A 10,960-nucleotide genomic window follows, 5' to 3' on the forward strand; every position below is an offset into this window, starting at 1 on the left:
GGGTGGGGGGGGGAGGGGAAAGAAGACGATCTCTTTTCATGCTTTATGAGATAGGTGACCAGTGACAAGGAGGGGAGGATGTGTATGGATGTCTATTCTAAGTGGTTGTAAAGGTAAGTTCCATGATAATAGTTAAGAAATGTAACTTTCAAATGCTTATGAGCAAAAACAAAAGGAAGGGAAAGGTTCTCTGAATCAGTGGAGCTGAATACAGTACCAGTCTCTCTCTCACTCTCTTTTTTTTATTTTATTTTTTTTATTTTTATATTTTATGAAATGATCTTAATGACAGTGTTCCTTATGCCTACACATGAGAAAGTGGAGCTGAGGTATGAATGCCTTTTTACATGTCGGTTCTACTTCCCCTTGTGTTCTGGGCTTACGAAACACTATCAGGTAACGTTCTTTTTCTTATATAAATAATATAATCACGATAAAAGAAAAAAAAAATCCTCCAAATTTTGTATGGTGATTTAAAATTGGGACAATCTTGTTGTACCTAAGCCACTAAGGGTGTCAATTTCTATCTTGAACCAATCGGACCATTTAGTTGATCGCGAACCAAATCAAACCCTCATTAGTTTGGTTCGATTTGAGGTTATATGAAATGGATAGAAATTGAACCGAACCAATTAAATGGACCAACCAAAACCATTATTTTTAGTATTTTTTTAATGCATTTATATGAAAAATTGAAACAGAATGGGTAGCTGCCTGATATGGCCTAATAAGAGCCCTTAAGTCAAATCAATAAAAACAATCCAAACCAGACTGAAATTGGAACCAACTTTTGGCTTAACGGTTTGATTTTGGTTTGGCCTAGTACAAAACCAAAACAGGTTTTGCCTGGTCAAACCGGACCGAATTGACTGATTGACCCCTCTAGTTGTAACCATGCTTGGTGAAAAAAGTCTAATCTTACTTTTTTGCCTTTTATCATATTACACTGTTATTTCAAGGAGGATAAAATCCTATCATTTCACATGTTTACTCAAAAAATGTATAAGACAATAATGGCTCTTAAAATAACATTATAATATATATATATATATATATAATATTAATCTCAATTTAAAGAATTTTTGGAAATAAAACAAGGGCCATCAAAAGAAAGTTACAACTTTTTAGTTCACTACTTCATTAACAACAAGAAGCACTGATTAAAATTTACCAAAGGGTAAATACAACCTTTCAACGAAGAAAAATATTAAAAAATGCGAAAAAGAAATGTAAAAGTCAATGTGGCCCCTGCACCTAGACAGAGTGGGGATCCCACCCTTCATGAAAGGTAGAAGTTCCACACTTGTTGATGCTTCTACTAGTGCTCCCATGGGCCCCTTTTCATCTCCATCCTAGAAGGTATTCAATGAAACTATCTAAGAAATCGGTCCCTTATCTTTCTATAAATTTTGGTTTCATGGACCTTTTGACGCATCAACATTTCTCAAATGCTTAATAAGAATACATAGTGGCATTTTGAGCTTCGGTTCATTCTTTGTAACAAATTTATGGGAAAAAGAACCCCTCTGAGGCTCTGGGTTCTTTGGTCTTGCCTACACTAGACTGGCAGGTTTCTTTCTCCTTAAATTTATTACATGTAGTGAAGAAGGCATAAATAGTGGAATATTGATCTAGGAAAATTAGCCATAATGCCTTTGCACCAATGTGAGAACCAATCCATGGATAAGCCTCTCTCTCTCTCTACTTATGCCCATGCTAGAAAATATATGACTCGCCCAAGTCACGAAGTTTGGAGGAGGCCAAGTTGAGTCAGTAAACTTGGTTTTCTAACAATGCTATTACAACACCACATACGCCAATTTCATAGCCAAATTCAATAAAAATTAAAAATGGGAAAAAAATTTTGAATTTTACCCCTTGGTAATTTTCCAAATACCAAAATAAGCCTTGTAGATCTCCAAATCAAAGGTTTTTAGTCGATTTGACTAATTTGATCTGATTTTTCAAACCATAAACAAATTTGAACATTATCGTCAAAGACATATTTTTGGACCAAGTTTTTCATAAGCCACGGTGACTGCAGGGCTTTAGATGCTCCTGGGAGAGCATTGAAAGGATATTTTGAGGAACAAATTAAAACCCTTTGAGGGTGGATGGTTTGGCGAAACTTCCCCCAAGGAAAACTTTCTCCTATACCTTTTTTTTTTCCAAGAGGTTGAAATAAAAAGGAAATGCTGGCTAAACTAAGTACAATCTTTCTGTAAGGCCTAGTAAACCAGCTAGAAATCAACTGGATCCAGCCATCCAGGTCTATACATGGGGAACTTATGGGCGTCTAAAATTTAATCACAGCCTCAATTTATATTGTCTTTGATAGTGACATCTACAAACATGCCTAGAACCATTTTATCAAATTTAATCACAGCCTCAATGCACATTGTCTTTGATAGTGACATGTACAAACAAGCCTAGAACCATTTTTTCTTAAGTAAATAATGACTAAACACATGATGCATGTGAGTATTAAAAATAACAAGGATATGCTTCTTGGTTGCTCTCATCTCTGCAGTTTTTATTGACTTAAAATAATATGAGCATTAAAGATTGAAAGCTGTCCATTAAAATTCTTTTCCACTTCTATACAAGTTGGATCTCTTTTACTTGAGCAACAAAGTTATTTACACTAGAATAATAATATGATAAATTATTCTATCCATTTTTGATAAAAAATTTCAGCTTCTCCGAAGCTACATAAGAAGAACCACCTTTGTTGAGAGAAATTTCTATTTTTTCTTTAAGATCCATGGCTCTTCTCTTCATCTCCATCCCTTCCTTGTCAACCATAACTCTTCTTATACTCTTCTCTATCAATCCTCTCTCCATCCCATCATTTTCTATTTGTATTCCCACTCCCCACACACAACTTACCAGTCTAGCATTTATCCTTTGGTCCCCAAATCTAGGTGAACAAAGCATAGGAACTCCTTCAGTTATACTCTCTAATGTTGAATTCCAACCAGAGTGTGTCCAAAAGCCTCCAATGGCAGGGTGAGCTAATACTTCCTGTTGAGGTACCCATTTGACAATCCTACCCCTTCCATTTGTTATTAGCTCTTCAAACTCTTTGGGAAGCAGTTCCACCCATTGTGAGTTATGGACTGAGCTAGGTCTTACCACCCATAGGAAGTTTTTTTTACTGTTGGCTAACCCCCAAGCCATCTCCACTAGTTCACTTCCACTGATGGTAACTAAGCTACCAAAGCTTATGTAGATAACAGAGCTAGGTGCTTGAGTGTCTAGCCAAGAAATACAACTTCTATCTGTTGCAGTAGTAGGAGGAGATATGGAGTATTTATGGAGAGGACCAACAAGGAAGACAGGTATAGAAAGATCTTGTTGAAACATGGGTAATGCATTTTGTTCAAGTTGCTTCAAGGTGTTGCAAATTACTGCAGTAGCAGTCCTTGTTGCATCAACCATTTTACCAACTTGTATATGCAAATCTGATGATTTGACCTCTGGTAGGTCCTTGATTTTAAGGAATGGTAGCACAAAGACTGGCTCCTCCAATTCCTCATCTGAGACACAAAATGGTAGAATCATAAGAAAAGGCAAAATTCATCATAAGAGACACATATCTATGATGTCAAATACATACCTTTGATTGGATGGCAACCCTTTTGTGTGGTTAGCAAATAACCAACATAAAAAGTCATATTGTTTGTTTTGAAAGCAAATCTAGGAAGCTTCATATCATCTGCAATGGCTGATACAAAGTACAAACTAGCATCATGGATGATACCCAAAAATGGTTCTTGCCCGCTGCGGTTAGATTGCATTTGCAACAAGAAATCGCGAACTGGAGCTTCGCAATTTAGATTAAGATTTAAGAGGAGAGATACTAAATCATCCTCTTGATCTTTTGATAAGCCATCAGGGATAGATTTAAAGTTGATGTCAGATGGGTATCCGGAAGGATTTGGAGATTTGAATTGTGTATGAACAATTGTGATAGAAAAACCTTTGGAGTGAAGAAGATTGGCCAAGTGAAGCATTGGGTTCATGTGGCCTTGCAGGGGACATGGGAGAAGCACCAAGTGACCACCAGCACTCCTTTCGCGCTTCTCCATTTCATCTACTACTACAACCACTCCACCATTGGTGTATGAAGACATTTATATAAATCATAAATGTAAGAGTCACATCATAGAAAAAAAAATGTTAAAAATTATATAAATCATAAATGTAAAAGTCACATCATAGAAAAAAAATGTTAGAAATTATATAAATCATAAATGTAAGAGTCACATCATAGAAAAAAAAATGTTAGAATTACGTACGTAAACCGATACATAATTTTCTTAATGAAACGTGGTCAACACTTCAGCCCATTGGATAGATGATCGAGAATCGAGAATCGAGAATCGAGAATCGAGTATCCTTATCCAATGGCTTAGGTGTTGACCATGTTTCATAAAACCATGCATCAAACCTTTCACCTTTTCTTTATTTAATTTTTCATTTTTGCAGTGATGCAAGGAGTTGTTGGACCATGTCATTGCAAATTAATTTATAGGAGTTGTGCTCCTAAACTAGTTTATTTAGATTACTTGCCAGACTATAACTTTAGCACGTAACCTCTATAGTAGAATATGTATAAAAAATAATATAAATAAATAAATAAAGAGAATTTACACATATTAGAATAAGGATGTGAAACGCAATACAAGCAAGGTGTCTCACATTTTTAGCCCAATAAAGAGAAAAGGGTGTGTCGCTTTCTAATGTGGGCTAATTACATGTATATCCACAATAGACCTATTGGAAAAAGGAACATGCCCAAATAATGGCATGCCTGTTGCATTGATTAGAATTCAGGATCAACAACAACCATGTTAATTGGCAAGGGAGTATGTCTAAATCAATATGTGTTTCGAGTTCAAATCCCTTTTATTTCCTTGATACTAACCTCACTGTTTCTATGATTCTTATAGGAGCTGATAATGACGTTGACCCAACTCATGTCTGTGAAGGCATACAAAAGCGTTTAGAGGATTAATCGGGCCAAAGGTCTAGACACCATCATTTAAAAAAAAAAAAGAAAAAAAAAATCGGTTCTCTATGGTTCACTGATTCAAAAACGAGAGGCATTCGCCTGTCATCAGTTGTTTAAAGATGATACCTAGCAATTTATCAAGGAACTTCTTGAGGAATGTTGAAGGAACATATTTTTAAGTCCCTACCTCCTCTTTTTTTTTTTTTTTTAATTAAATATGGGAATTTATTGAGGAGGAGAAGTCCTCCCTCGTAATAGAGATAGAGAGAGGGAGGCTCCACCTGTCCACTTTTTTCTGATGCTAATAAAAGAAAAATCATTTAAGGGGCAAAAGTCCTTTAGAAAAAAGAGAGTCAAGGATGCACTACTTGTACTTTCCACTTTTTTTCTGACTAACGAAAAGAAGATATTAAAGGGAAGGGGTGGAAAAGTCCTCCACAGATATCTAAAATCTGACCTCTTAATGAAAATCAAACTTTCACCAACCGCTAAATAAATTCCTCACCAGATTAAGAGAAGTACAAATAGAGCCTCCCCTAGATCGCCATTCCCCATTACTCCTCCCCCTAGGTAAATTTCCTTCCAATTATACAAAACAGAATACTAATGGTGACTCCCCCTTTGTTTTCTTCTCTTCCTCAATAATCTGCTTCCATTTATTCAGGAAAACAGGGGGTCTTGGATAGCACAGATTCCTTTTTGTTCAAATAGCATGTCCAGCTAGCATTCTAGAATATAAAATCAAATTGTATTCTTTCATTGTCAAAAACTGTCATTATCTGCATTACATTTTGCACCTTGGAACAATGAAATAAGAAGTAAACCATTTGATTTATCAATAAATAGTTTCCTTGTCAAACAGAAAAAGTAGAGAAAAAAGACGTGATCCAAATAGATTAATTATAGTAAATGCAATAAAATAAACTACAAAATTGCATAATTGCCATAACATTCGTTATCTGTCACATCCATAAAAGACTAGATTCAGCTTCATTGCAACAGTGTATGTTGATTGTAACATTCACAACCTCGCAAGTTGTCATACCAAAATCCTTACAGCAGATCCAATGGCTTGTAATTCCTGGGTTGCAACCTTCTTCCAAATCCCATCAATCATCAGTAAGCCTTCGTCAGCTTTCAGTGATGAACCATCCCGGCCGTCCAAGTGACCACCATCTGATGTCTCCCTCATTTTCTTAGAGGCAATTGAGCCCTCCAAAATCCTGATATCACAAGTCGCTTCTCTCTTTCCACGACAACGATTTAGCTTCCAGTGCTCATTGGCTTCGGAGGATTCTTCAACCTTTTGATGGTGGACCTTTGGGTAGTCAACTTTTCTGTCGAGAATAGGAAGAATGCCTAAAGAACCTAGAGCTCGAGGCAACATACCAATTGGACATGGGTTCCATGACTTGGCTACAGACCACATGTTTTTCTCTGTTCCCTCATCAACAATTGTTGGCACTATATTGACCATTTCACCCTTCATCCGATGCCATTTAAGAGACTCCAGCTTTTCCTCTACCTGTCTTATGTAATTCTCCTGTTCGAGAAGGGTGTCTCCCATACCCATACATGTAGAACTTTCAATGAAATCACAGTCTGGAAAGCTTAATGCCGTCAGTTTCTTAAGCCTCTCTACTAGAGAGCTGTTTCCTGTCATTTGCGCAAGAAGCAGTGTAGAACCAGAGAGTTGTTTGTTGCCCAGAGCTAATATCAAAAGACATTTCCGTAGGAGTTCATTTAATGTTGTTTTTGATATAACATTTGTTTCTACCACAGAAACATCAGTTTCAGCCAAAAATCCTGTGAGTCTATGTTGTTTTACTTCATTAAGATTCCCAAGGAGCCATGGAACCAGTGATGAAAGATGTTCAATTTGAAGAATCTCAGCCTTATGCTCTGATGAAATGCAATGATGTCCTGCCATAAAACCATGAATAATAAATAACCACACAAAGGCTTTAGAAAATGTTTACTTGAGCAACAACATAAATTTATCCACCACAACTTGGAACCACTTCCTCTGTATCTATATTCAACCCTTCATCAAAACAAATTTTTTTTTTTTTTTTTTTTTTTTGTGGGGGGATATTGGGGTTGGGAGATCCGAGAAGGTTGGATCTCTTTTTCTTTTTCCCCCGTTTCATCGTTTAGGTGGATGTGGGGATGGAGGAATAATCAATGATGAGCTTCCAAGGTCATGATGTAAATTACCTAAACCAGCTCCAAAACAAAATTCAACAATAGGTCTGACTTAACCTGGTTATGTTAGAAACGGATTGATTTGGATCTCAGGTCTGAGCCAATGCATTTCATGTCCAGCTTGAACAAGGAATATCATTTATATAGGAATACCTAATACCTATAGCACATACAAAAGATGCAGCTATTCTCATGAATCAAGTTTCAAAAGGAAAGAGAAGAATATAATGGGAAAATTAAGAGAAAAGAAAAAGTGAAACACTGTCGAAAGATACAACTGTTTGTATTAGACTACAAACATGAAGCAAAGGTATGTAGACCAATTCAAGGTTGATCACTTACTTTAATATAAGCCATAAAATAACATTTCCAATTTTTTAAAGCAAACGTAACTTGACAAAGTTGTATGCAGACATCACATGATTTTCTATTATTCAACAACCAATCCAGGAACAATAGAAGGGTTAAAGGGAGACGAGAACTTCAATTTTTTATCATTACGAAGTGGATTTTGACTTGAACTTCAATCACTTGATGTCAGACAAAAAAAAAAGTGAGTGGTGAAAGGTAATTTTGGATAGACAATGTCAATCTGCTGTTTCAGTGATCGACATGTCCAAGAATCCTCAATAAACAATCTCACAAACTATTCTATCTCACAACATATTAGATTTTTAGAGAGATCCCCATAAAAGGTTGATCCGACATAAACCTGCATAATAATCAAGGTAAACATACTAATCCCAACAAAGGAGTGGAAAATTTACCTATATCAGATTTCATGGCTTCCCGAGTCTCAATCATTTCAAGAACTGACTTGAAAATGGTCAGCAGCAATTCCGGTTCCTTACTTGACAGCCGCATGATTACGTATTTCCAGTCATGAATTGTGCTTATGAGGATTTTTGAATTGCCACAGAAGCAGTCCGCTAGCAAATTATCTGAGGACTCCATCCCATTTCCAGCTGAGGAATCAGATGTCTTCAGTAGGAACTCGGATAACACTGAAACTACTTCTGAGGGGTACAAAGAATATAACTGAACAAGATTCCGCAGAATCTTGGTCATGTGTCTTTTAGGACCTGAAATCAGATTCAACATCCATCAGCAGTTTAAGAAGAATAGAGAACAAAAGCTTGAAATTTTTATGGTGGACATGATGTGCATACACATAGACTATTGAGAATACTCCAACATCAATGAACTGTTGATGGAGAACCCTTAGGGAAGGGAGGGGAAATCAGAGTAGAGATGGGGAAAAGGAGATCACACTCACACATTCATTCAATAATCAAATTGCTCTCTAAATCTTCAGTCGATTACAACCAATATATAGGAAAATAGGAACATGAAATTAGAAACTTAACTAGAATGGAAACTAGCCTAAATTAGGAAACAACTATAAAAAGGAAACCAAAGCAAGGAAATAAATCCTACTCCTACGTTCAAGTCTGGAAATTAAAAGCATGAAATAAAATACTAGGTAAACTACTAATTTTATTTCCAACCCTTGTTGGACCAAAACCCTAGGCTGGACCGGTTCTTCTTGGCTCTTGGCTTCCAAAGCCGATCATGCTGGTCCAACCAAGAAAGGGCAGCCGTATCTGCATCAACTCTCCTCCTCTGAAAAGAACTCGACTCCGTCGAGTTAGGGAAAGGACCGAGGAGACCGTCTGAAGGAATACGCTGAATGAGGAATGATCCCACCATCTTCTTGAGCTTAATTTCAGGGAGATCTTTGGCAGGATGAAACTTCATAGTCTTGTTGGCATGCTTGAAGGCATAGGTATTGGCATAGCCACAATGCTGTACTTTCTTATCAAACAACCAAGGTCGACCAAGAAGGATATGGCACACCTTCAGAGGGAGGACATCACATTGGACTGTATCCTTAAATCCACCAATAGAATATGTGACCAAGCACTTATCTGTGATTTTGAGATTAGTGTTGTTCACCCAAGCAACCTTGTAAGGATTAGGATGTGGTTCTGTATTCAATCCCAGCTTACGAACAGCGTCTTCAGAGACAACATTAGTGCAACTGCCTCCATCAATGACCAAGGTTAGCAACTGATCATTGCACTTCACACGAGTCTGAAAAATACTACTGCGGCGCCAATCTTCATTTTCAGTGGCCTTTTGAGTGGTCAACACATAACGAATGACATAAAAAGGATGTTGGTCATCGTCACTGAGAGTGTCATTGACTTCACCTGTTGCACGCTCTTCTCTTAAATCAACTGTGTCAGAACCAAGTTGCTCTTCGGGAATATATGGCAGAGGAGATTCCTTATCAATAAAAGCAACCAAACGGCTAGGACATTGGGCACTGATATGTCCAAATCCATTGCATGAGTAGCACCGAACTGTGAATTTTGAAGAATCAGAAGGTTTATCTGAACCACGCCGAGGGGGTGAATATGGGCGAGTAGGCCGTGAAGATGACATTTCAGAAACATGTCGAGGTGGAGAATACGGCCGACTAGGTCGTGAAGAAGCCATAGATGTAGCACTTGCCTGTGGCTTGCTAGATGACCTCTCTTGGGTAGGAGACTGTTGCCAAACGGAACTAGTACCTCGAGAAAAAGTGTCTGCAAAATTTCTCCGGTTGTATGGGCGTTTCAGACTTTCCTCAACCTGATATGCTACTTGTACGGCGTCTTCCATTGTAGGTAGTCGACTAGATGCAAGGGCAGCACTAAGTTGAGGGTGCAAACCATTGCGAAATTGGGCCACTAAGACTTCTTCATCCCACTCAAAGTCAGAACGAGTGGCCAAATAATAAAATCTAGCAACATACTCTTCAACGGTCAAATTCTCTTGTTTCAACTGTGCAAACCTGAGATGCATGCGTTGCTTGTAATCAGAAGGCAAGAATCTCCGATTCATGACTTCATACATTTCAGCCCAAGTAGTGACCAACCCAATGCCTCGGATTCGGTTCTGTTGTTGTTGCTTGATCCACCAGACTCGAGCCGTGCCTTTCAGTTTGGCCTCTGCAAATAGGATCTTTCGAGCCTCAGTCAACCCGTACCATCTGAAGAATGTATCTAAACTGTGAATCCAGTCAAGGTACAATTCTGGATTATTGTCTCCATAAAAATCAGGGACATCCAGTTTTGCTGCTCTTTCTGCTCCATCATCATGTCTACCAGTCCCATATGGTGGTGGAGGTGGTGGTGGTGGTGTATGATGTGGTGGTGGTGGTGGTGTTCCTGGCAGATCCTGTGGGGTGGTGTTGGAGGAATCCCCAGACTGAATGGGACTCTTTCCTTTATCTGCTGCCACCAAACGATCAATAGAAACTTGCATAGATTCCACCATTGTTTTTAGGGACGTGACCATGTTAGTGAGAGCATCAAATTTTGTATCAGTTTCTCCTTTATAAGAATTCAGCTGTTGAACAACTTCACTATTGGCTACCATGGTGATGAGTAACAAAATAGCACTCAAAGAATAATGGTAGAATAGTAAATAACTGAATGCTTAAAGGGCAGGGATAGAATGGGAATTTTTTTTTTTTTTGAAGTTCGAACTAAACCACAAAAAGTATGTCAATCACGTGTGGGATAGGGGTTTGCTGGAAATAAAAATATATGGGACAAAAGGGGAATAAAGGAGAAAGGGAGGGGTATCTTAGGAAACGAAAGATAAATAAAAGGAAAAGGAACAAAAGGGAAATCGTGGGGGTGGGTTTTACCGACCAGAAGTGTCTCCTTCTGGGAGATGGAACCAGCA

At 37.9% G+C, this 10,960-nt stretch overlaps 2 protein-coding genes across 4 annotated transcripts in view; both read right to left on the reverse strand.

Moving 5' to 3' along the window:
- Positions 1 to 2,530: 2,530 nt before the first annotated feature.
- LOC122065110 (UDP-glucose iridoid glucosyltransferase-like) lies at positions 2,531 to 4,138 on the reverse strand. The gene is made up of 2 exons (XM_042628912.1): positions 3,620 to 4,138; positions 2,531 to 3,539 (listed from the first exon to the last, which is right to left on the reverse strand). The coding sequence occupies exons 1-2, from the start codon at positions 4,134 to 4,136 to the stop codon at positions 2,671 to 2,673; spliced, it is 1,386 nt and encodes a 461-aa protein (XP_042484846.1). The 5' UTR covers positions 4,137 to 4,138; the 3' UTR covers positions 2,531 to 2,670.
- Positions 4,139 to 5,824: 1,686 nt separating this feature from the next.
- Positions 5,825 to 10,960, reverse strand: part of LOC122065099 — a 33,611-nt gene continuing 28,475 nt past the window's right edge. For all 3 annotated transcript variants that reach the window (XM_042628899.1, XM_042628901.1, XM_042628900.1), the window contains 2 exons: positions 7,990 to 8,304; positions 5,825 to 6,940 (listed from right to left, as the gene is read on the reverse strand). In XM_042628899.1, the coding sequence (XP_042484833.1) occupies positions 6,057 to 6,940; positions 7,990 to 8,304 (1,199 nt within the window). In that variant the 3' untranslated portion in view covers positions 5,825 to 6,056. The remainder of the gene's footprint in view (positions 6,941 to 7,989; positions 8,305 to 10,960) is intronic.

The sequence above is a fragment of the Macadamia integrifolia genome, unplaced genomic scaffold, assembly GCF_013358625.1.
Source record: "Macadamia integrifolia cultivar HAES 741 unplaced genomic scaffold, SCU_Mint_v3 scaffold188, whole genome shotgun sequence".
NCBI classification, from domain to species: domain Eukaryota; kingdom Viridiplantae; phylum Streptophyta; class Magnoliopsida; order Proteales; family Proteaceae; genus Macadamia; species Macadamia integrifolia.